The 27,303-nt window shown below is 47.3% G+C and overlaps 1 protein-coding gene across 1 annotated transcript in view; it reads right to left on the bottom strand.

The window, feature by feature from the left end:
- Positions 1–27,303, bottom strand: part of LOC149354751 (uncharacterized) — a 73,090-nt gene that overhangs the window by 15,621 nt on the left and 30,166 nt on the right. The window contains exons 2-4 of the mRNA XM_089577547.1: positions 15,717–15,771; positions 4,839–5,568; positions 2,419–2,521 (exon numbers count right to left, since the gene is read on the bottom strand). Coding sequence (XP_089433673.1) covers positions 2,419–2,521; positions 4,839–5,568; positions 15,717–15,719 — 836 coding nt within the window. The 5' untranslated portion in view covers positions 15,720–15,771. The remainder of the gene's footprint in view (positions 1–2,418; positions 2,522–4,838; positions 5,569–15,716; positions 15,772–27,303) is intronic.

The raw sequence follows: 27,303 nt of genomic DNA on the forward strand, positions 1-27,303 counted from the left end.
TGTTAGTGTTTTTCCGAAATTCCGGCACGGTCGAGGTCATGTGGCATTGCGTATACAAGGCGACTAGTTTTTCTAGCACAATCCTCTACACCGGACGGAGTTCAATAGATATGCTGTTACCTGATCCTTTTTTTTAATTGCGACAGAGGGACTACTTGCTTAAGGCAATAATTTACAAATAATGATACACGCCGGACTCCCTAAGGAAGTCTAGCAAGGCCCTCACCGACTGCTTTCTCGCTTTGGATTGCTTCTAAGGCTTTCTTTACTCCCTCTTTAGCTACCGGCAGTATGTCAGATTGCTCTGCCATACTACTGCCTCTCTCATTATCACCCTGATTGTTTCGGCTGCTGTACAACTTCTCGCCTACTTAAATCCTTATCCATCTTAGTAATCATACCGCCGTCCTTGTCTCTTAGCCCATGCGTCTGATTTTTGCTTATGCATAATTCCCTCTTGACCGCTTCTAGTGTACCTCCGTGCTTAAGAGCATGCTCGATTATCTGAACGTTATACCTCCTTATGTCGGTTGTTTTCACTTATTGATTTACTTTAATCGCTCGTCCAGTTGTTTCTGTCTGTTCGGTTAGAGCCTTCATGCTTTAGCGTTTCTTAATCAGATCTTTCGTCTCCTGAGAGGTTACCGGTATCCTGTCTATCCCACCGCCCACTTCTCTTGTGCACTGCTATATGATGTATTTAAGATAATGGTTTATTCCTTCAGGAGAAAGATCGTCGTCCTATCTTCCCTCTTCCCGCTATATCGTCGGTGGGCTTCTTTTCTTACTACTTTCCTTTCGTTCTTTCTTGAAGTACAGCCTAATTAGAGACCATCCTAAAGTGACTGCATTGCACCCTGCGAGAAACCCCACATCCTCCATGATGCTGAGTAAGTGCACAATATGAAGTCTATTGTATTTTTAGGCTCGCCGTTCGGACACTTGAGAATCAGAATCGGTATAATGCGATAAAAATGTCCACGTCCACTTCTGGCTCTCCCGTTTGCGGAAGAAGGTATCCATAGGCAGTAAATCATTCCGTTCTGTGAACTCTAATAATAATTCCCACTGCAATTCATAGAACTTATACCACACTCACCAACCGCATAGTCTCCAACCTGCTTGTTGCTTACCCAAGCACTGAAGCCGCTCGTCAGTACCGTACAATGTGCTTTTATTCTACTAATTTACAAATCCCTGCCTTCATAGAAGCTTCCGACTATCTGATCATCATGGTTGGATGTTGGCGCAAAGACGCTCACCACCTGGAATTTGTACCTCTTATTAAGCGTATTTATCATATCTGCCACCGTCTCGGTAATGCTATGGAATTCCTTTTTTGTTGCCAACTGCATTCTTATTGATCAGGAATCCCACACCTAGTCCCCGTATGTCCGATAATCCACAATAGCATAGTACGCGGCCGCCCTTCAGCCCTGAACATGCTACATCTGTCCTCCTAACTTCACTAAGTCCTCTAAATCCCACTTTATACCCGCTAGTTCCTCGAAGAACACTGCCAGACTAGCCTCACTGGATAAGCTTCTAGCATTACACGTTTCCAGGATCAGTTTCCAAAGGCGGCCTGTTCAGAGCCAGAGCTTCTTAGCGGACTCCGCCACGTCACAGGTTTTACTGCCACCTTGATCAATTGCTGGGCAGTCACTGAGGCCTGAGGGCTGGGAGTTAATTATTGCATTCACACACATAGAAAATAGTAGCCAATGTCTACACTAGGGTGGCCGAATCATGCTGTGGTGAGGGAGTGCGTTGTTGGCTGTGGTCAGCGGGAACACTCCAGCCCTCGTTCAAATGCGTCAACATGCAGATTTTCCTTTTTTAGCCGGTGGAGCACTGCGCCGAACCTGCATTCGAGCAACGGTCCTCCCGCGTGCGAGGCAAATGCTCCACCTCTACGCCATATCGCTCCTCCCTGACGGCAGCATGCCCAGCAGAAGGGAGTGCAGGACAGTCTCACTGTCGGTGGCGCACAGCAGCATCACGCGGTGAAAATGCCACAGTGATTGTGGCCCGGATTTCAAATCACAAGGTCGGTAATGCCGCTCCCTGTGAAATACTAAAGTGCGGCGGAAATTGAGGCTCGTGTTTACGTGACCGGTGACTTTTTTGCAGAGAACACTCCTGCCTGGGTACATATGCGCGACCACCGTGAACACCACCAAATATGCTTAGAACACTGGTCAATATAAACGCTGCATGTTGTTGCGTCTGGTTAAACCCTGTTACGCGAAGAACAACGGCCATGCATATATGTGTCCTCAAGTACGTTCGATATCGGGAAAACGTAGTCCGTTCTCATTTGGATTCCGCAGACTCCCATTAATCGAGTGGATTCTTTGTGGTCGAGAGCCAGATCACGAACGTAGCACCCGTAAGTTTAGTAAATGGCGGACCCACCTGTCCTTCGCATCCTTGGAGCTGCGCCGGGTTCTGCTGGTTCCAGCTGAGGCCACCGTCATTGACGTACTGGTGGTGGAGCTCGGGGGCACCGCCTTGGCTCCTGCGCAAGCAGAACACAGCCTGTGGCTCCCTCCCTCAACGTTTTAATGTCTCGATGCATTCTCTTGCGGCTGCCTAAACCAGCGCGTACTTCAGTACTGCGGTCTTCTCGTATCCTGAACCAGGAAGCAACCTTCTCGACGCAGACATTGATGCCAGCGTCCCGAGTCGTTCATGAACAGCTTACGCGACCGCGACAGATAGAGTTCCTGTCTATAGGCCCTTTTAGAATGAAAAACGAGCATGTCAAGCCATGACTGCGCACAACCACGGCTAGAAATACGGTCTATTTTCCTTGTGCTCGATGACTAATTTTCCAAACATTAATTGTGTCCTTTTTCTGTTACCTCCAGTGACAAGGATTTTCAGGCCTTTCTGCAATACTCCTTAGATTCGTGCTTAGATGAAGGTTACAGCGCAGCTTATAAGTTGCTCACAGTCGACGGTAAAAATGAAAATTCAAGCGTAACCTGCAAAAGCGATGAGGTACTAGCACCTTTAGAAAATAAGGCCGGACAAAGATTTGAACAAGTAAGGGTTAGAAAGATCCGATTAGTGTGTAAAAGCACCGAAGTTTTGGGGCAGTTGGTATTTTTCCATCTAAAAAAAAAACTTACCAGCACGAAAAAAGCGGGGACGAAATAGACACAAGTACGACAGGACGTCCTGTCGTACTGGTGTCTATTTAGTCCCCGTTTTTTCGTGCTGCTACGTTTTTTTTTTTTTTAAGATAGTGTGTAGAGCCGGAAAAACTGGCAGCTCTTGCTTCCATAAAGATGGGCCTCTTCGGATTGGTCCTGACAGAACGAAGTTATAGGACCATAAACATTAAACATTGCTTGCCTGTCTTCTTCGTTCAAATTATTCGTTAGACGTTAGCATACATGGATGAATCCGTGGTATTTCCTTACAACCGAAAAATAATTCACAGTTCAATTTCTTCTTGTTGCTGCTTCTGTTCCAACCGAACTGGACATGTAAGGAGGCTTGGGTCACTTGAGGGGTGAAAACTCGCTGATGATAGCTTTATTCAAATAAAGCGTCGAAGGCAGCCAGCTTAAATCGCAGGAGAAGCAAAAAATAACGTATCAGTGGTTATGTTGGAATTTATTTCGTCGCTTGCGTGACCCAAAATAGATCTTAACATTAACATAGTTCTTAATAGAAACAGCTTGAGACTAAAAAATCAAATCTAAATTACTTGGCCGTAGTAGGCGAATTCCACGCGGTGGTCCATTTATTCTGATACCATGTGCATCATTAAAGAGGCGATAGTATGCAAATAAATCGAGCTGTCGATAGCCATTAGCCACCAGACCGAAAATGAACAGGGTGACCCATCTTCAAGATCCGCAACAAGCGCATCAGTGATATTCGCAGGCTAAGCACAAGGAGAAGACAGTTCGGGACACCCACACACACACGCCCTTGCCTACAGTGGCCTTTTCCCTAGATTTTTTTCCATACACGTTTCTCGCCTTCTCGCGAACGCATCCCGATGACCTGGAAGAGCATCCAGCACAGGCTCCCAACACTGGAAGCTGGAGCAGTCTGAAACAGTTTATAGCCTAAATTTATCACAGGGGCATTGGTAACATTCTGAAAACTACGTGAAAGGAGTAGGGTATTTCATTACGTCGCAAGTACCCTCTCGTAGCGCTTCTCTTAAGGGACCTCCATTAGAAGACCGCATTTTAGTGCGGCAGCACTCAGGCTTATTGAATCTCGAAAAAGACTCGCTGTTTGAAGCCCACTAGACCAGCAGAAATAAAATAAATATTGCCGCGAGTGCGCCGCGCCCAGCTTTCGCACCCGCGGCGGCGCGAAAAGATGAGCTTCGCTGGCCAATGCACGAGAAGAAATCTCTATGCTATCGCAGCAACCAACTACTCCTCGTGTTTAACTGCCACTATCTCGCGGCATGCATTTCACGTCGCCGTCTTCATCAACTGTCATCTGTGTGCAATGAATCCAGAACACACCGCTACCGCAGTGCCCTCTTAAGGTGCGTTAAGCGCAGGGAAATTTTTATAGCGCGCTACCACTGAGCTCCCCAATCACCGATTTCGCCGATGTTTGCCTGAAGCCCGATCTTGAAACCCTAGCCTCGAACCGGAACCGAAATGGAACGCGGCGTGCTAAAACACATACTTCGCATTTTCACAAGTAAGCTAAATCGGCTGTAATTTTTTCTTCAACGCCTTCATCTGCACTTGTAAAACAAACGTGTTCCTCTGTTGTCCAAGTGAACTTAGAGTTGAATTCGTGAGGCGATTCTTCACGTATTCGGTTGATTTCTGCATGCGTGCGTTACATACCAGTAGCGTCCTTGAACAGCCCGGATGTTGTCGCAATGCCTTCATCCTGGACACGGTGTCGATTGCCCGAGCGCGTCCTGGCGCTGGCCGCATACGGGTCTGATGACAATGACAGTCGGCCAGAGGTCTTCCCGCCGGTGAATGACTTTTTCTCCTTAAGAGAAATGCAGTGCGAGGAGGTAGGTGGTGCCTTCGTGCAGGATGCCATGTCCTCCGTGGTGCTGCTTAAAGGAGCAGCGTAGCGAGAAGGCCGAAAGGCGCTTTCTCTCTGCAGAGATGGCGGGTGGCCCGAGAGCGGATCTTCGACGGATTCGTCTGCTGGACGCGGTCGCTTCACCCAAGTCCCAAAAGGAGCGCCCGAATAAGTGGTTTCATGTGCGCTGCTTCGATGGGGAAGATCTGAACGAGATCGGAGCGGTGGAGTGTTGGGACTCAACGAGCTTCCACGCACTTTTTCCTTGAAAGGCTCAACGTGTAGCTGGAAACGCTCAATCTCTTCATACTCTTTTTCCATTCGATCCAAGGTTTCCTGCCACATTTTTTCCTCTTCCTGCCTTGCCCGCAGCGCATCGTCCATGAACCGCTCCATGGTTTGTTTCGCAAACTCTTCATGCTCTTTTTCCATTCGATCCCAGGTTTCCTCCCATATTTTTTCCTCTTCCTGCCTTGCCCGCTGCGCATCGTCCATGACCAGCTCCATGCTTTCTTCAGAGTTCGCAGCCTCGTCTTCCTGCAAGTGAAAACAAATGAAAGAGATGAAGAAAAGATAGCGTCTGAAAATCCCCAAATTCCAGCGCCTTTTAATACCGTCCGGCGTCATAATTTGGCCCCAAGCTCAGCTGAAGGAGAAATTACGTGCTGGAAGGCATATTGTGGGACTTATCCCTGATTAGTTTGCTGCTGAAACCGCCGAGCACGAATCACGACGCTGAGGAGGTCATGTCGAGAAGCCAGGGTGACTATTTTCCACGCATTCCTCGCTTAGTGGGGATTTTGTTCATTAGGAGATGTCAGACAATGGGTTGCTTTTCCTGAAATGCGCCTGACGGAGTGTCTGTGCGCCGTGAGCGTTTATAAACGCATAAAATAATCTGAATTACGGAAGAGGCACTAGGACTACTTCACGCAACAGTTGTTATCAGATAAAATTGATTCTTTGCCTCTTTCTGGGTATATTAACGTTTGTAGAGCACCAAAGGACGCATTTATCACGTAGAAAACTTGAATTTAAAACGTTTGCACCAGTCTATTCAACCTTGTGACATGCTTACCAAAAGAACTGTAGAGCGAAGCTTACCGGCTTAGCGCATTAATCAGCGAGAGATGGTTAGCAAACGCATTTTTCCGACGCTCTCTTACTTCCGGTAGTAGATGTGGCAACAACCGTCGTCGCAGCACAACCACCGTCAACACCACCGCTATCGGCGCGGTATTGGGCAGGGGCGATGGAAAGAAATGCGAACAGAGCGGAGCCTAGAAGCTCCACTGTTCGCATTTCTTCTCATCACACTTTTGCTTAGAATTTAGCAAAAAGACGCTAGAGTCGTCCATGTTACATTGCAGGACGAATCTAGCCTCTTTTTCTTACAACCCAGGCAAAAGCGCGATAAAAAGTAATTCGAACAGTGCAGCGCACAGGAGCCGCGTTGTTCGCGTTTCTTTTCATCGCGATAGTATACGTTCAGCTCGGATGTCACGACGCTTTCGATTTTGCTGTCGGAATGGAGAATATTCACTTTCCGCCGGCATGGCGAATTTACGAGCGTCCCAACGGCGAACACGTTTTGCGTCGTGAACTACTGTGCACCTTGTCCACGCGGTACTGAACAGCGAAGCTGCGTCTTCCGGGGAAAGGAAAGTGCCCTGTAAGCCGCGCACCTCCCACCTTCCTGCCTATGCAGCAAGCAGTGACAAGCCCTTTCTCGGTTCCCTCCCTTCTTAATCGATGGCCGACTCTGCCTCACGCTTTGAGCACTGCAAGCATAAGTCGTCCTCCGCACATCTTTCTTGGCAATGTCGTTATTACTAGTGACAATTTAAACTTATCCATGCTTTGCAAAGCTAACTTCGGAGATAACGCGAGCGAACAGAGAACATAAACGGGAAACAGCATTTTTGAAACTCGTTCAAGCAACATCTCGCGCATGTATGCGGGTCCTCGATGAAAGCGTGAAGGCTTTGAGAGCTCACCGCTCATTGGGTACTGAAAGGCCCTTCAGGTCTGGGATCTAGGGCTGTAAGGCATGGAGGCTCATTTCTCGTTAGAATTCTGACTACAAAATACTAGCCGCAATATTAGCTCATTGCATGACATCAGTTCTTATAGACACAATAAGCAATGTCCAAACATGTTGTGTGCCTGGACGCACAATTTTTTACTTCACTAGCCTTAACTCGCGGTCTACTTACATTTGCTACGCGCACCCAGGTTTCCGGTGCTTTCTTTTCCGTGGACCAAGAGAAAGCCTTCGATCGCGTTGAGCGAGGCTATCTTTCCACAGTACTAGACTGCTTCGGCTTCGCTAAGTGCCTGATAGAAGTCTTTAGTCTGCTGAACACATATCTAGAAGCTTGTCTTGCAGTCAACGACCAGCTAACTGACCCAATCCCAGTGAGCCGTGGTATACGCCAGGGTTGCCCACTGCCTTCAAATCTCTTCTTCCTCTGAATAGAGCCTTTGTTGCAACAGATTCAAAGTTGCAAGTCTAGGCTTCCGTATTTCAGGCCTCGGCGAGGTTAGAGTAGCAGCACATGCTGATGATAACTCCCTTTTCATTAGGAACGTTGACAGTTACAGATCGTTCCTACAGCTTTTTCGCGCCTACAGCAGCTTGTCAGGTGCGCGCCTCAAAGCGGCTAAAACCCAAGCGTTACGCTTTGGATCCTATGAAGATGGATTCCCTGATGGTACGTGTCCCATGGGTAGACGGAGTAAAAGTCCTAGGTGTCACGTTCCTAGCCACAGGTGAAGTGGGCCGTGCCGCCTGGAACGAATAAAAAAAACGCAAGGCTGAACACCGTAAGGAGGTAGAGAGAACTTTCCAATTCCCCTTTTCTGAACGAGAATACCGTACTAGGACACGTATTATAGCATATCTCTTTATGTCGCTAAAACTGCAGGCCCTCCGCACCGCGTCCTCCACAGGTTAGCCACCGCGTGTGGCTCTTTCTACTGGGACGGACAGACACAGAGCGAGCAAGGGTTTTTGTTCACTTGCCAACCAACATGGGTGGTTCCACTGTTCCAGACCTCGAAATTATGTGCAGCGTGTCACCTTAAGAGCCATGTGGGATCTCATCTCAGACAGAGAGTGCCGAGGCAGAGAACTTACTGCACACCTAATGGGAACGTCGCGCCGCTTCTTTAAACTATCAAATTGAAAGGGCCCTGCGGCCGAGAAGGCACCAGCGTTTTACACGTATGCAGTGAGATCATTGTGTTTTCTAGAGAACACTCTGCTTGACTGAGAGAATTATCCGCGAGTGAAACTTCTGATATGTCGCTTTTTACACCCTAGAAGAAGACCAGCGCAAGAAAGCGCGCAAAGGAAGGCGGAAACACCGAGTTACTCTTTCCCTCCCCGCAGATGTTTCCAACTTCACTTGGCTTGGAGAATGGGAACCGCTGCCCACACACGACCGCCTTGCGGCATGGGGCGTGGCGCCCTCTACCTCATGCCCGCAATGCGGTCGAACTGAAACTTTAAATCATGCTGCTTATGAATGCCCACTCTGACGCAACTTTTGGCGCCAGGAAACGCGCATGTTGTTGTTGGCAGAGGTGTCTTTGTCGCACTAACAATGGGAATTGGTGCATATGTGCTTTGGAAACGGAGGGGACTGGCTCTCTTGCGGGGACGGCCGCAGAAAGCTATGTTTCCCTTACTGCATCGTCTAAAAAAATTGTTACTTAAACACTTGAACAAGGAGCTTGTTGTACTAGAGGAAGCCTTCCTAGTGCGCTGGTCGACGAGGTTCATTGTCGTCGGAAATAGGCGTGACCGCGCCCATCCTTCCGTACTAGGAAGGTCGTCTTGTGTTTCTAATCTTTCCCTGCATTGTACATTAGCACGTAATGCAGCTGCATAAAGCCACCTCGCGCAAACTTAAACCATGGAATTGACCAGATTTTGATGTTATCACATGTATAATCTATAGGCCACAGTACATATTTGTACGAATGTCGTGAATGTTATATTGTGATACCCATTGAATCAATACACGAACCTGATTAACATGTAATTTCTACTGCAGATATTCAAAAATAATGAATTCTCTTAAGCCTCTCCCTAAAATGGCGAGGGCTCTTTCCTGCCGGGGGTCTCTGTTGCTGAAGCTGTTGTCGTCGCTTTGTAAGTCTCCTACTGTGTACGTACGCGGCAGCGAACGTTGTTTAGCACCAGGAGTGGAGAGGCCGGTGCACTTGCCTTCTTATTCTACCTTCATTCTACAGCCCCTATCACAGCACATGAGCTTCGGGAGCGAACCCCATGAACTAACAAATCATTATCCCTCCATTAAGCGCCTAGAAATGACTCTGGGTGACACTGTCACTGTCTGCCATCACCATCACCAGCCCCATTCCTGTCGACTGCACGACAAAGGCCCGTCCAGATTACCTCTAGCGAGCCCAAGTGTCACAAAAATCGGCGCAAATCTAAGAGGCTTGCATCGCACAAACGAAAACTCGCTTACGCACGTCATAGAAAGTTCGAGAATAGCCGAGAAAAATTCACTGCAGCCCGGCGGAAAACGTATAGCTTCGCGCCTATTCAGTTATGCCCTCTGCACTTCGCTCGTCAGCGGCGGCGCCTGACAGAAGAAGGGACTCGAACTTCCTGGAGAACTCGCCGCCTGACCAATGGCTACGCGCACCCTCGAGGGAGGGTGAGGGGGTGTTTGTAGAGTCGATGTTACGTGTGTGCGCGTTCCAGCCTTGGCGCGATGTGACTACCTGACGCGACACGCACTATAACTAAGGGGCGTTTAGCGCCCGCGGGCAGCCCGTGCCGTAGGAAGAAGCGCTACCTTAGGACTCCACAGGAAGACCGTTGCTGCCCAGGCACAGACATGCGAGAAAGCGCGCGCCAGTCTTTGGGACGGCCGCACCGTGACTCTTCGGCAGTCGGTGCGTCGCAGTGCGCCGTGAACAAACATTTTATTTTCTTTTCCTCTCATGCGAACTTGTGCACTACTGTTGTAAAATTTCTCTCTGTTTTGTGGCTTCTCTCTAGTTGCTTTGCATGTGTTACTCTGTTGGTAGAACGCATTGCGTGTGTTCTTACGAGTTATTTGTATGTCCTCTTTAGCGTGTCCCGCTATATAAAGTTCGTCGTTCAGTCAATCTTTGACTGCGACCCATTCTGTAGCTTGCGAACGGCAAAAGCAGGACACCAAATGAACAGCTTCTTTGTATTGTGGTCCTTGGATTCCGGTTTAGCTTCTCAGACTATTTTGAGCGCATCTCCTGGTAAACATGAAAAGTTAGCCCGCACGCTCTAAGGGTTTCTAGGCACACACACACACCAGCGGTGTTCATGTGACAACTACCCTACGCCAGAGGCATCTGATCTCCCCTGCCCACCGCAATCGCCGCTATTCTCTGTTCCGTTTAACTCCTCTTGAAATCCGCGTCAATACCGTGCTCGTTTGAAAACTATTTTTTTTAGGAAAGGAGGTGAGGCACTAACTGTCTCACATGTCTCGGTGGACACCCGAACCGCGCCATAAGGGAAGGGATAAAGGAGGGAATGAAAGCACAAAGGAAGATAGAGGTGCCGTAGTGCAGATCTCCGGAATAATTTCGACCACGGGGGGCCTTTAACGTGCACTGACATCGCACAGCACATGGGCGAGTTTTGCGTCTTGCCTCCATCGAAACGCGGCCGCCGCGGTCGAGTTCGAACCCGGGTACTCCGCGTCAGTAGACGAGCGCCTTAATCACTCAGCCATCGTAGCGGGTGTCTGTGCTCATTTCCTTGTCGCGATTTAAGCATGAAGTCACTATTTGTAGAAGCGACTAAATCACGCTATGTTGCGTACAATACCACCCATTTCCATGCTACCTGACGTACAAACTGTTTTAAGTTCTGCCTCCTAATCATACGCTAACAAGTTTCTAAATTGTATGATAAATCTGCACTCCTTAGTTTCCAGCCCGTATTCTGTATGTGTCGTGGTCATGAAGTTTATGTTTGTAACCTTGTGAAGCATTTATTTAATGTGTGTACTCTTCTGATTTGCAACATTGTTTCTTATAGGTTTGGTTTATGGCGGTTTAACATCCCAAAGCTACCCAGACTATGAGGGACGCCATACTGAAGGGCTCCGGAAATTTCGACCACCAGGGGATCTTTAACGTGCACTGACATCGCACAATACACTGGCCTCTAGAATTTCGCTTGCATCGAAATTTGTATAGTTCGCCGCGTTTTTTTTAGTATAACACTGATCCCTGCTGTGCTTGTTGCATATGTTGAATTAAAACCATTCACTTTGTACTAAAGGGTCCCCAAGGTAGTTCCCTGAATGTGTGACCTCCTAGAGTATTAGATGTCATGTACTGAATTTGTATATGCCTTGAATTTCTTTCACCACCGTAATCTTGTTATGGAAGTTAAGCCCTTGAAAAATAAATTGGCCCTTTTTTCTTTCCGCCTAAGGGCATAGAGTGCAGACTGGCGAAGAGAATGGACGTATACTGGAGCTGCTTCAATCCGACTTTTATCTTTATCTAGCGCCTGCAAGACCACGCTTCTTGCACTGTGGAGACAAATTTTGTATCCTATCTTTTTTTTTTGCAGCGCCCACTACTGTATTATTTTTACCGGTATCATAACTTTGGTGACCTGATTTCACTTAGTTCGTCCTTCATTTACTTCCCTTTCATGCATTCAGAAGAGCCTATTAGGTGCTTTTAAAAATAAGCAAATTACACGACGGGCGAGCTTCACATACTCGAGTAAACAAATCTTAGCTTCATCAGCATGTAGTGAGAGCAAGCAAAAACTACGATCTGTTTCGTACACAGTTTCCGTGTTACGCTTTGCGGCACGGGTAGTTATCTTTTAGACTAGATATCACCTCACAAGAATAATACCGACACGCCGCAGAAGGTGTCACAAATGGGCACCAAAAAATTAAGAAGCCGAATGAACACTTCCGATTACTGAGTATGCTTCCGTGACTGGCCTCGAAGTTTTCCCCAAAATCAGGAAAAAAAAGAAGCAAAATTATTTCAGTGCTTTTCATGCCACTTGTAAACAACACCTGGCGAATAGGTAATTATTTACGCCGGATGCATTATGTGCCTCGCCACCTCAGCTCTTTCTGTGCGCCACAGAAATGCAACACATGCAGCTGGACTCGCAAAAGAAAGAAGAGAGCGCGGTGTACTCCGATGGAAGTGAACCCGCTGCTCCGGCAGAGGAGACAGGGCAGCTACCCACTGATCTTCCCAACATCTTGCACGGCGAAAAAGCAGCACCGGGCGAAGGGACCCAGACCAGAGGAGGAAAGAGTCGGACGAGATATGGTGCTCAGTTGAATTTTGTTGGGAAAACAACAGGTTATGCAGCCTTCGCTGAAAGAAAAGAGGAAAATACTAAAACAACTGAAACGCAGAAAACAAGCAACATGCGCCAACATTCGACCGACACAAACGTTTATAAAAGCTTTCAAGACTTCTTTTACAAGAGACGTCACGAACGGCTGACTGATGTGCTTCTAAGGTTTTGAAAATGCGATACGCTTGAAAAATCTCGTGTGAGACGTGATCTTTGCCAGTACTGGGAATGGATGTTAAAACAACGCCTCCTACGGCCAATATGCGCTTTGCCATAGTACATAGCAGGCGAATCGATAAACGACAGCTGCCTTGCATTTCAGGGGGCCTGGATCGTGTTTGACTGAACAACTGTCTTTCAAATAAGCGGCACGCCACTGCATAACTGATCAAATAGTGGAAATCCTAACTAGAACGACAAAACAACATCCACTTCTGTGCAACTTGTGCCCTGCAATCTTCAAGGCATCGGCCATGCATTCGATATAAGACGGCGCCACTGGCTTGGTATGTTCACCAACCTTGCGTTTCTCAGGTGCTAAGTGGTAAATCTTTACCCACCTAGTTAGCTTATCAAGAGCTGTGGCAATTGGTCTGGGAACCCAGAGGCCCCAGTTTCGCGGGACACCATAAAAAATTTTGGCTTTGATTATTTTTTTCGAAATTATGTATGAACAACAATGTTCTCTTTTCTTGGTGTTATTCTATATTTTCGCCACGGACATCAGTAGTAATGGTAGAATGATGAGAAAGTGACTAATTCACCGCTTTCGCATGATCCGAACGCCTTGCGAGTTGATTTCATTAAGTTGTCATCCTTGAAATAAGGTTGCAGACATTTTCATGCTTTTCTTAAAAGTACTCGCCAGTTGTTTACTAACGGTTGACTTCAGAGGTGCACAATCAATAGTGAAAATTACTTTGAAACGTTTTGTTTACGTGTGTTTCTATGGGCCGCCCAGCTACCCAGTACATCCACCTAGGCTAACTTGAACACGCACACACTCGGGTGTTTTAAAAATATATCGGCCTTCAAATCACGCTACGTAGTCACACATTCTTTTCTACGATATGCTGGGATTTTTGATCAACAAACGACCTCACAGGTCGACTGTCAAATCAGAAAACCGCTTTGCAAACTTTTGCCTATATGTATTCCATTGGGGAGTAACCCTAGATTTTTCACAGACACGGTTACAGGAGCACCACCGCACCTTGCTTATGTCAGGCGAAAGGGGAGAGTGGCGCCATCGGAAATTCCGCCATAGTGCTTCATTCACTGAAGGAATTGTCGGAAGTACGGGCTTCGTAATCGGCTTGGCTTGCGGCTTCAGTGATACTCCGAGTACCAGTTTCTAGATGCTGTGTAACTTTAAGTGTAGCAATAATAACGCTCCTTTCTGGCTCCTAACCAGCTTACTAAAGCTTTCCTTATCCCGTCAACTTCAACGTACGAGAAAAAAGCAGATAGCCACGTCTTGGAAAAAGGGAACAGTCGTAATCACAGCAGGCGCATCATCCGCTATACGACCTGCTGTAGACGGTTTTGGCAAAAGTTTTCTGCCGAGAAAAAAGAGCAGGTGAGCCTCACATCACTTCAGGTTTAAATGCTTTGAATGCTACAACACTGTGAGGGTCATGAAGGCGAAAATCGTGCGGCCGTGTCGGCTTCTGTACAAAGCCTGCACGCGCTAGGCGGAGTTTAGGGGGAATTGCTTCTCTCAAAATGCAGCTTGTCAAACAGCCACTTTAACCCTGTGCCTATCCCCCTACCCTGCTTCACTTGTAGGTCAAAGGACGGCGACGGCAGACGAATAATGAATCAGCAAAAATGAAATGGCTAAGAAGAAAATGACTCGGACAACAGCAGGCCTACGTGGAAAATATACGTCCTCCCAAAGAACAATCTGCGCAGCAAACTAGGCTTGCGGGCGCTGTGCCTTCTCGCATTGCTCGGGAAGCAACGTGGCTCTCAAGGCCCACTAACAAAACCACTGCGCCGGTACCGGTAAGAGGAGTCGCAGCGATCTATAAATGTGAGGCATTTTACGTAGTCGATTCGAATCTCAACTGTAATAGATTGGGGAGTGAAAGCCAATGAACTCAGAAGTGTAACAGAATCAGAACTGGAATAGATTGGAGAGTGAAAGAAGCATGCTATCGCATTTCCTCCGTATCAATCAAACTCATCACTCCGAAACCTTTTTTACTCCGGCAACAATGCAGCCGGGCCTTAGAGACTCTCAATGAAAAGATGGGTACAACAATTTGGCATACCTACGAACTCCGGGGGAAGTGCTTGTTCTACAAAATGCAGAGAGCTCTGCCGAGTCTCTTCCTCCGTCGCTTTGATTTGAAAACGCGGCAGCAGATGTTACGTCTGGTAGATTAAAATCGAGTTGAGCAGGCGATTCTCTGTCGAATGCACGGCAGCGTTAGGTGCAAGAGGTGTGCTTTTTAGTCACAAAAACACGTCTGCAAACGGAACGCTACCTACCATACCTCCCATGTCGATCTAGGCGACGAAGCCAGAACGCAAGCGCGAAGCGATGGAGCATTTTTTCCAAGCTGCTGAAATCAGAGCCTCGAAACGCGCATTTTCGCTATTACGACCATCTTGGTGTATTCCTTCTATTTATTACGAGGGCTCGAATTGTGGCCACTCCTTCAAATATCTGGTCGAGAACCGAGGACACGAAACCTTGGCAAGTAGGGCACGACCATCGCTTACAGAGAAACGATGGCAGGCGAGGCTACGTTAGCGTCCTCCGCATCACAGGCGGCGATACTAACAGAGGCAGTGCTTTCCTCACCATTCTATACTCCGGGTTCAGTGCAGTGTTATTTAGCCGTAGAACCTTTCAGAGGCATGCACAGACCCGGTTGCGTCTCTATTCTTCGCGCTCCGGCTGCTTGAAATATTCGTTCGGTATTTTTAGCAGAGGATGAACGCAGGAAGAAGAAGAAGCAATTCGAGCGCGGCCGCGTCTGCACGGGGCCACTGGCACAAATTCATACCAAGAGCCAACAGCACCGAATGTTCGTCAGCCGGAATCCCTCGAGACTCACTATCATCATAAGACCTTAATTTAGGGTTGTTTACAGACATCAAAATTTTCTCATGCAAAATACTACAGCGCCCGTTAGTCGCTGCTTCCGCGGTGACGTATAGAGTATGTTTTTTATAATGTCTCGATTATCGTTAACACGGCAAGATCAGCACAACTGCATGGCTTCGGCCAGTCTTACTACGGCACTCGCCTCCACGCCCATTGCCACCTAAACGCCTCTATGCGTTTCCGAAGACATCTTACCATGGCTGGGGTCGCCAGAAACTCCCGGTACACTCAGGTGGGCAAGGACACGAGGCTGTGGAAAGAGCGAAGGTCAGGCATGAGCACTCACGCGGGAAAAAGTGATTTCGCAGCTCAACCACAGCACTACGCGCTGGCAGGACGAACGCTGAAATGACCGGGCGGCGGCCCACAACTTTGCTTAGGCCTTTTCCTAACTTGAAACGCTTTTCCATCCCTTTCGCTGGAATTGCTCCCGTAACTACGGTGATGTTCACGCCGAAAGTCGAGCTGAACAGGACGAGAGCTATCGCTCACAAAGTAGCCACATACGGGAAAAAGAAAGCTTTCCTGAGCCCCCGAGCTGGTCAAGAACCCACGTCATGGCGGAGCTTCTACCATCGCCAGGGTTAGCCGGGTGATTCGAGAGCCAGCAAACCCGGTTTCAGCTAGCAACGCGGGTCTCAATGCTGCAACGCAATGCGCGTTTGACCCCGGGGCAGAGAGGCGCCCGACTGCTCGGCAACGACAGCCTTATGCAGCCTCACGCGAACACGGCGCAACTAGTCGTTAACGCCTAAGGAAAGCGGGCCAACGCTGGCTTAAAACCAGGGTGTCGAACCGGAATTTTTTCGGGTTCGGTTCGGTTTCGGGTTCACGCTTTTCGGGTTCAGTTCCGGGTTCGGCTCCAAAGGGCCATTCCGTTCCGGTTCGAACCGGTTCGGACCGTCTCGAACCGGTTCAAACGGGTTCAGGACAAAAAAAAAATAGAACGCAGGTGGGTTTCAGGCAACCTTGCTATGCGTTTTCTTTTTTCTTGCACATCGATACAAAATAAAAAAATGCAAAGATCTGTTTATGAGAACATAAAACTGGGCTAGTTGGTAAGAGTTGCTTAAGCAGCGCAGTAAACAGGACCAAAGGAAGTCTGGAGACGACAAAGACGCTGACTAACAACTGGTCATTGCATTCTCGGAAAAGTATATGAAGGCGCAGGACACAGTGAACAATCCAAAAAGCAGGAAAGCAGAGATTAAAATTAAAAAACCATACTGCGCATGCACATCATAGTCAAGTCATGACATCTTTTTCAACAAATTCGAAGACTATATTCCGTAGTTGACGGCACTCCCCTATCTCCTGGACCTCACACAGTTGCCAAGAAAGCCTGACTCCTTATCTACGAAATTGATGGATAGTGAAGCAACACGCTCATCTGCTTCCTTCCTGATCATAGAGGCCTCCACTATCTCCCTACAAATTCGATCAGGGTGAATAAACAGGAGACTTGTCTTTCTAAGTGGGGAAGCAATGAGCATTTGTTCGAACATAACAGATGGGTAAAAAAAGTAGCGGTGTCGTACAACTTGGTTTTGCATTGCAACGAGTGCAACGATTGCTTCCCCCCGTAGATAAGACAAGTGTCCTGTTTAATAACTGTGTTTGCATTTGTAGGGAGTTGGTCGAGGTCAATGGGATCAGGAAGAAATCAGTTGAGTTTTGCTTCACCATCTATCAATTTCGTAGATAAGGAGTCAGGCTTTCCTGGCATTGTGTGAGGTCCAGGAGATAGGAGAGTGCCGTCTACTATGGAAGATACTCTTCGAATTTCGTTGAAAAAGATGTCACGACTCGACTGTGATTTGCATGCGCAGTACGATTTTTAAGTTTCAACCTTTGTTCTGTTTTTAGGGGTTGTTCCCTGTGTCCTGCTTTATATACTTTTCCCAGAATAAAATAACCAGTTGTTAGTCAGCACTCGTGTCGTCTCCTGTCTTCCTTTTGTCGTGTTTACTGCGTTACTTGAGCATGAAAAAATTGTTTAAAGCGAGATGTTCTCACTTTAGCCATTTTATTTATTGTCCTCAGCACAAAGACGAATTTACGGCAAGAGCCGCAAAATTAAATGAGAATCGGCTATATATATACGCTATAATCCACCTTATGAGGTGTAAGACGAAAAGCCGATGGATTTTGCATCTACAAGACCCTCCTGCTTGAGCAGTTTGGGAGACCCCGTACCGCGAGTAATAGACCTCCCTTGGAGCTTTAGTCAGTTGGGACTTTCTCGTATGCAGTGTACTTACGGGGCCTCAAAATTATCGCCGCACGCGCCCTCTACATTCCCGCGTAGTACCGAGAAACGAAACTGTCATGTATCGGCACGTATACATACAGACAGATACCTTTCCGTCACCCCAAAACCGACTTGCAAGTCCCCCCCCCCCCCTTCCTTTACTACATGGTAAGAAAATGTTCGAGAATCCCTCCAGCGCCCATCCCCCACCCAACGAGAGCCTCGTGGGAGCACTGGCTCTCCCTAACATCCAGAACTTACCAAACATTTAAATCACCTACTCGACATCGCCTTTGTGACTCACGTTATATATTCCGAGCCCCTATAGCTCAGTATCTTCAAAAACTCAGCTAATCGTGGCTTCTCACTATAGTAATGTAAGAAATTTGTTTGTGATAGAATGTTTGGGACTTTTCCTGGGGCGCTATCAAAGGCAACCTTTGCGTCAACAGAATTTTTTGCGCCCTTGATGGAGTGATAAAGAGTGGTTAATTTGGCATACACAATTTGTCCACCAACTTGTTTCAAGCATTTATTTTCAAAACTACAAACAACCCTCTTCTGGCAGCTGTGCTTTTTAGGTGACTAAGTGCTCGCCTGTCTTTTCTGGACATGGCCGCCAGTGCTGATTCATTCGGTTTTCTCACTCTTCGCTTTTACTTACCTGTACGGCCTCTCCACAAGGCAGATGACAAATGTTGCGATCGGTCATTACTTCTTCTACCCATACATCTACAGCCTTACCTATAGACTTTCTTGATACTAGTATATTAAAGTGAAGTCAGCGGATGTACAGTGGACCCCACTTTAATGGCCGCAGGTATATCGAACTCTAGCTTATTACGAGCGGGTGTGGGGCTACCGTGAAAATATGCGTAAGGGCAACGGAAATTCGTCGCAGATACAGCGAACAACTCTGGCCACACCACTCGGTATAGCGAACGAGGTGGCGAACTACCCCGAGGTTGCAGAGGTCGTTCTTCCGCTAAGCACGCAGATGAAATAGCGCCTCTCATCCTTAGCCGCCGCGGTGGCTCAGTGGTTATGGTGCTCGACTGCTGACCCGAAAGACGCGGGTTCGATTCCGGCCGCGGTGGTTGAATTTCTATGGGGGCGAAATTCTAGAGGCCCGTGTACTGTCAGATGTCAGGGCACGTTAAAAAACCCCAGGTGGTCGAAATTTCCGGAGCCCTTCACTACGGCGTCTCTTACAGCCTCAGTCGCTTTGGGACGTTAAACCCCATAAACCAAACCAAGCCTCTCAACCTTCATGACACCGCCCCGGAAACAACATGTCAACCCAGAAATGGAATTAAAAGGCGGCACTGCTGCGCGCAGCGCTAACCGGAAAGTCCGGCGTCCGGTATCACTGTAAACGCTAACGTAAACACGCTAATGATATGTTATAATTCTCTATTGAAATAGTAAGTAACCGCCGGCCAATCCCGCGTAGATGGCCAACGAGGGCAATCATTGCCTACGCGTTCGCCGGCTCGGCAAAGCATCCCGAGTAGAAGAACCGCGGTGCGCGTGAGAAAAGGGCATCGTCAAAAGCGAAGCCACTGGACATGGTTGCGGATCAACTAACAGCAGCGATTAGATAATTCTGAAATCCTTGCTGGTCATGCCAGTCACGTGGTATGCATAGCCTGCCCAGTCGTCTCCATCCTTCGCGCCGCTACCATGTGCAGGCATTATCATGCAGCGGACAGTGCAACGGATGCATTCTGCGCCACAAGCGCTGCGCTGTTTCGTCGCTGCATCAGCCCAGTAACGACAGACAGAAGAAGCTCGAAAACACGCGTGACCAGATGCTTGCAGATTTCTGGCAACGCTTCGTTGATCCATAGCCGACCAGATGTTTCCTCGGATAACTACGTTCCTACGGACCACAAAATCGCAGAAGCGCCTGCTCTGACGGAGACGTTGAACACTAAGTGCGAGCTCTCCCTACTGCCAGGAATCTCATTTATGTGGCCGACCTGCTAACAGTTGCCATGCACACTTCATCCATGATTAGTTATACCACGTCCCTGAATTTGATAGTTGGCAGCAAGGTCTCGACGAGAATTAAATGACCGCCATAGATAGCCTGGAAAGAGCCGCGACAGGTTCTGCTTTGCACAATTAGGCACGCATAACGCACCTTTATAAGAAGTAATTGCCACTTTTAGCAGCCTTAGTATTTTTGGCTGTTGTACGAAGAATCCACTAGCTACGAACATTAGTTATAACGAATGAAAGCCGCGGGACCGTCATGTTCGTTATAAGTGGACTCGACTGTACTTTTAATCGGCCACAAAAACCTTTTTCATCCTTCAGACATGGACCTTACATGTTAGGACGTACCTTCGCTCCAAAGGGACGTTTGTGTCGAGGTCAGTGCACCTCTACCATTGCGAGCAACGAGAAACAATTTCAGCAATAAACTGGTTTTTTTTTTTTTGTCGTGATGCTGTGTTCTTTTGGGGCATATTTAAGCAGTCTCTTAAAAAACCCATTGACATCATACATTTCACTATAACATTTATGTCTGCGATGAAAAACTCTGGAATTCCGTGCGAACTCTTCGTGTCCATAGGACGCAGAACTGCCGTGTTCCGCGAGGTCGCTGTTCAGAACACAGTCCACTTTAACGCAGGAGGAATATGCTGCGCAAATTCAACCTCCTGACTGGTTCCCCTTTCATGACGTGTGCACCGTCTGGAATTTACATGTGCGGGTGGAGGCAGGGAGTTATGGTGGCATGAGGCCCTATGCCGAGATCGCTGAATTCGACGCGGTCTATTAAGGCATGAGTAGGGTCAGAGAGGTTCCAAATATTCCATGCAGCAACCATAAAAAGAAGCCTACAAGATAGCCGAATAGCCTAAAGCATCTGTAAACAGTTTTTTGTTGCGCCGCCATCAGTACGAATCCCGCTCGGAGTCAGAGGTTAGACTATGCATACTCTTTTAGTTGTTCTTTTACTGCGTTAGCAGTAAAAAGAACTGCCTGCTTTCCCAAAATTAACCGCGCTGCGTGCGTGCCGCTTTCATCCTTGATGCACACTCCGGTGGGCGCACATCAGGGCATTCACTGGTAAAAATGCACCTTCAAAAACTTTCACCCATCTCCCCTCCCCTCATCACACACCTGTACCCGATATAGCCGAGGCAGATTGAAGGCTCAACGTATTCAGTCGCTCAAGCGTTCTACGAAAAAAAACGCTAACAGTCGTAATCCTGCGGTGTCAGACACTAATAACCAGAAGTATGACAGCGAGAAGTAGATATAAGCCGCCAGACAGAGAATTCAAGATCGAGCAGTGCGAGAACAGCGGATGGAGCCGCGCGCTGGCGACTGCCAGCAAATTTTTCTTAGAAGCAGAACGATTTCAGCGAATCGGCATAACGAAATCACTTCATCGCAGTTACATTTCATCGCAGTAGCATCTTTCTGGGCGTAATCACTATCGCATGCCAGCGAGCGCATGTATTTCCGCTTTGCCCTTTTGTGTAATCGGTATTTAATTTTTTCTTATTAGTGCATCTCCACCGTTGCCATTTCCACCGTTGCCACCGTCGCTTATTTCCGTTGCGCGCAAACAAGAATATGCGGATTCTAAAAAAAAAGAAGCTGCACCTATTTACACATCCTTCTTTTGGTAATACTAATCGGAATATCTCGGGTTTAACGTGTCGAGTAGAAATTCGGGCTATATGACAGACGGTGTAGTTGTGGGCTCCAGATTAACGGAGACCAGCTGGGGATTTTCGACGTGCGACAGAGCACGCTGGTTTTTGTATTTTTGGAATCAGCAACCGAGCTCCACAGCCATTGAGCCATTTTTTTTCTTTATTGTCTTACAGGCCCATCGTGAGGGGTTTTATTTAGAACTTGCTGTCTAAGACAATGAGCGCCTACAAAAGTATATGTTGCACTACCCAGTGCGGTTGCTCAGTGGTTAGGGCGCTCGGTTACTTATTCGGTGTACCCGGGTTTGAACTCGGCCCCGGCGGCCACGTTTCGATGGAGGCGAAACGCAAAAGGCACCGTGTGCAGCGCGATGTCAGTGCACGTTCAAGGGCAACTGCGCCACTTTATGAGAATTTCGCGATACTCAAGGATTCAAGTTTATATAGGCTGTAGGTAAAGCATGCTAAGTTTTTTGCACTACCATTTAAAATAGTGATGTAATCAACGATTAAATTTTGCACTTCTTCTCAAAGCAACAGAGGAGTGCGGGAAAGTTCAGCGTGATGTCACGGAAGGTATGATTTCAAATTACTGCTGCCGTCAGCCACGCCCTGCCCTGCCTCGTTGGACGCTGCCAAACAACATTCGGCGGGCTTTGACTTCGGTGGCGTTGGTTTTTTTCCTTCAAAGCAGGCGTTTATGCGTCGAAAATGTACGGATAATTTCGATGACGTCACCATGCGTCCCCCACTTAGCGTTGTGCGCTGCGGAGAAGTTTGAAGGCCGTCGCAATATTAATTGGTGATTACGTCACCGTTGCCAATGCTAGGCCAAAAGGACTGCGCATATTTTACCTGGATGTTTCACACATTCAACCCTTTTAATTAAGCTCGTCGATTTCTAAAACCTATGCAGTTGCCCTTTAAGGATCCCCAGCTGGTAGAAATTATTCCGGAGCCCACCCCTACTGCGCCTGTTTCTTTTTTTTTCTTTCACTCCCACCTTCCTCCCTCTCTTACGGCGCGGTTCAGGTGTCCATCAAGAAGTGAGACAAACTGCGCCATTTTCCTCAAAAACCACCATCACAACATTGTTGGGTCCTCGCGCGAATATATCGTCTATTTGTGGGAAATGACGCAAAGAAAAGGAAGGCATTCTCAATCGGTACTAAAATGACTATAGACATCCAGTTTTATTGCGTGTTTTCTCCTTCCAAATGACGCCATTCATATTAGAATACATGGACCACCGTGTGGTATTCACCCACTGCCGCTAAATAATTTAGAAACTAATTTTTTCTCCCATGCTGTTTCGGTTTCATCAACCGAATGATGGCTGTGACGTGAGTTCAACATTAGGTCACGTGAGGCACGGGAAAACTAATGCAAACGCTGATACGTTGTTTTGACTCACTGTAGCACTTAAATCAGCCGACTTCAAAACCTATAATTACAACGAACGACGTATCAGCAGTTATACTGCCGTTTTATAGCACCTCACGCGACCTAATTTCCACTACACGTCATAGCCATCGTTATGTTGGTGAAACCGAAACAGGGCCAAGAAGAAATTCAAATATAAATTATTTATTATGTGAGGGAGACTACCACGCGGTGCACCATGTACACCAACGTCTAACGCATCGTTTGAAAGAAGGCACGCAAGCAAAAGTTTGGTGTCTATAGTACTTTATTGAGTCAGGGCAGTCCTAACATTTTGATTAAAGATTTACGCAAATATGTAAAAGCGAGGAGTAATAACTCAGGATTTCACATAAACCTGACGTACAAGTGTTTAGAATTGGCGGTAGTACATTACAGAAGCGTCAGTCAGGCTTCTTCTCAGGCACCAGACCTCCTTTGCTGTCGCATATACTGGGTACCATTTTCGCACTTCCCAGCGCAAACAGCTACGGGTGGGTAAATCTATGCGAAAGATCATCTAATTTTGTCTGAAAACAAGACGTATGCCGGGATGCAAAAAAAGTGGGGCTGAACCGGGTCCCGAACCGGTTCGGAACGGTTCCTTTGAATCGTTCCGGTTCGGGTTCAGTTCCAAGATGGCGAAAAAAATATGGGTTCGGTTCGGTTCCGGTTCCGGGCGAAAATTCGGGTTCGGTTCCGGTTTCGGGTTCGGGTTCAGTTCCGGTTCGACACCCTGCTTAAAACACACATATGACGCGGCTGTTTCGTGCACGACCTGCTCGGCAAAATGTTGCACCAATCCTGCCTTGCACTCACTAGTGGCGGCGAACAAGACGAATTCTTAAATAGAGAAAGAGATGTCCCCACCAACGGGGGTTGTTCCTTTCAAGTAAGCGACATAGTTAGAGATTGGCGCGGTCGGCTCTGAGGCGGTTAAGCCATCAGCGCCGTGGCAGTGCAGAACAGCGGACGCACGCGTACAGAGTAGAGGACAACGAGCCATAATGTCACGTGAGCCAGTAGGTTGCTACGGACGCTCGTTACCCCTACTTCACAATTGTGCCGGTCGCGCTCGAACATGCTGTTGCTAATAACTGCGCAGCAGAAGAACATCGGTAAAAGAACCATGTAGGCTAATCCAAAAGGTGTGCTTACTTCGACGCTCCTGGAGTACAAACGACAGTAGCTGCGCTTACTCGTGCAGGCGGGGTAATGCTGGATTGTCTGCTGACGGCTTCAAACGCTGCTCTGGGGACTCGAGAAGAGCTCGAAAAAACACCTGCACAAAACGTGCGTCACTCTTCAAAAGCATGCTTGTGAAAAGGGCGCTGCGTTCGTTCAGCAACACGCAAGGACCCAACGACAGGCACGCGACAGTGGAGAGGATTGCGGCGCCAGAGTGAAAGGCAGCAGAAGATGCCAAGGCGCAATGAGAAATAGCTAGACAAGCTGGAAACACATGGATACGCTTTTACTGTCTGCAGGCCTTGAAATGAAAGCCGAATGATCATGAAGGCATGGTAAAGCACTGCATCGACAGTTGCATCAATCAGAGAGAATCGAAGAAAAAAAATCCCTCGAACTAACCGCCCACTTGATAGTGCTAAAAATTGGAACAAAGGTGGCATTTGGCGGCCAGTTTTGTTTTGTATTGTGTTTGGGTGGAGCACTTGCCTCATTCGGTGAAAAGTAATCGAAAATGTTCATCCTCTGTGGCGACGGCGAACCGAAACTGCCATCTTTCGCCGTAATGATACCGGTAGCGCCATCATGCGCACTCGAGACGAAGGAGTACTCTACCGCGCAGGGAGGCTGCAGAGAAACTCGTGGGAGAAGAACAAGGTGCGGGGAGGATGGCATTGCGTGCAACAACGTTTTAAGGCGAAAGCCTTTCATGGCTCATACTCGCGCCCATGACTCCGTCCGTCCGTTACATCTCAACTGAAAGTCTAGCCATTACTAGTCACAATTCATAACTAGTCATCTACCAGTCATGCTAACTATTCATTAACCAGTCATGACTGGATAGTCATAAGTAGTTAGTCATGTCTAGCCACGACTGGTTAGTCATTACTGGTTAGTCATTCCTAGTTGGTCATTAACAAATCATTATTAGTTAGTCATTAACCAATCATGAATATTTTGTCATCTAATTAGTCATGACTAACTAGTCACTAACCAGTCATCAAATGATTAGTCATGCAGTGTTAGTCATTCGCTAGTCATCATGACTAATTAGTCAATAGGCAATCATAACTGCTTAGTCATGGGTAATGACTAATTAGTCATGACTAGCCAATCCAAGTCGCTCATAGCGGCCTCGTGTGTCCCTATAGCTGTGCTGCCAAAGCTGCTTGAAAGGCTTTTGCCTCGCGCACTTTAGATTGTCAAAGTGTCCCCTGATTTTTTCCTGCGCCCAATTTCGATAAATAGCCGAGAAAGCGCTTCAAACCAACCGCGCAGCCGCTTTCACCCCTCTTGCGTTTCGCCGCAGCCTCAATGGTAGAGCGCTCGTACCTCCGGCGGCTGAGATGCCGCTACGGGTACGACTACTGGGAAAGCTTGCCCTTTCGGTGCGCCCTCACCGTATACGATGGAGATTTTCGATTAATTATGATCGAATCAGGCAAGTGCCCCTTCCAAACGAAGTGAAAAACAAAACTATCCACCAAGTGCCACTTTAGTGCGAAATTTGAGCCCGAACATGCAAGCGGTTAGGCCGAGGGAATTTTTTCGATTTGCTCTGATGACGCAACAGCCGATATATAGTACAATGGTATAATGCAGTAATGAATCGAGTGGTTATGGTGTGGTATATTGTGGTATGCTGTAGTATAGTGTGGTGCGAATGATATGATGCATAATGGTATGGAGCCGTATCTTACGATATTTTATGATGTGGTATGATGATGTGGTGTGATGTGGTATGATGTGGATGGTGTGGTATATTGTGGTATGCTGTAGTATAGTGTGGTGCGAATGATATGATGCATAATGGTATGGAGCCGTATCTTACGATATTTTATGATGTGGTACGATGATGTGGTATGATGTGGTATGGTGTGGTATGATGTGGTATTATGGTATGGTGTGATGTGGTATATTACAAATGGTATGGAATGGAATCATATTGTATGATGTAGTATGGCACATTATAGGATGGCATATTGCGCTTGGTATTTTATGATATCGAATCCTACGGTACGGTGTGTAGTGGTAGGGTAAGGTATAGTATGATATGGCATAGTACTCCATCGATTCCTATGTAGTGTACTATGTTATATAGTACAGTATGATGTGGTGTATGTATGGTGCGGTATGAGTGGTATAGTACAGTGTGTTGCGGTATCGCACAGCACGGTCCAGTGTGTTTCAAATAAAGGACAAAAAATTCAGGGAGCACTTAGACGACCTATAGTGCGCTAGGCGAAAGCCTTTTCACGCAACTTTGGCTGCTACTGCTGATGCATCTGATGACTGACTAGTCATGACTGGCTAATGACTAACTAGTCATGATTACCCAGTCATGACTAGCCATGAATAATTAGTCATTTTATTTTAGACATGGCTGGCTAATGACTAGCTAGTCATGACTTATTAGTGTAGTCGTGATTTGTTAATTACTAACTAGTCATGACTGGCTAATAACTAACCAGTCATGACTAGCCGTCATGACCAGTCATGCATAATTAGTTGATGGCTAACTAGTCATAATTGGTTTATGACTAACTAGTCATGATTGGTTAATGGGTAACTATTCGCGACTAATTAGTTGATGACTGGTTAATGACTAGTTAGTCATGAGTGGTGACTAGTAATGACTAGTTATGACTTTCACTTCAGATGTAATGGACGGACGGACAGAGTCATGGCCACGAGCCATCATCATCATCAGCCTGACTACGCCCACCGCAGGGCAAAGGCCTTTCCCACGTCTCTCCAAAAAAACCTGTCCTTTACCAGTTGCGACCACCGTATCCCCGAAAACTTCGTAATCTCATCCGCCCACCTAACCTTCTGCCGCCCCTGCTACCTTTGCCTTCTTTTGGAATCCACTCCGTTATCCTTAAGGACCAGCGGTTATCTTGCCTTCGCATAACATGCCCTGCCCAAGCCCATTTCTTCCTCTTGATTTCATCTAGGATGTCATTAACCCGCGTTTGTTCCCTCACGCACTCCGCCGGCTTCTCATCTCTTAACGTTCAACCTGTCATTTTTCTATCCATAGCTCGCTGCGTTGTCCATAACTTAAGCTGAGCCCTCTTTGTTAGCCTCCACATTTCTACCCCATAGGTGAGTACCGGTAAGATACAGCTGTTGTATACTTTTCTCTTGAGGGATATTGGTAAACTGCCATTCATGATCTGAGAAAACCTGCCATATGCGCTCCACCCCATTCTTATTCTTCTAGTTATTTCCCTCTCATGAT

This window comes from Amblyomma mixtum, chromosome 3 (genome assembly GCF_055824585.1).
Source record: "Amblyomma mixtum isolate Tamu chromosome 3, ASM5582458v1, whole genome shotgun sequence".
Taxonomy (NCBI): domain Eukaryota; kingdom Metazoa; phylum Arthropoda; class Arachnida; order Ixodida; family Ixodidae; genus Amblyomma; species Amblyomma mixtum.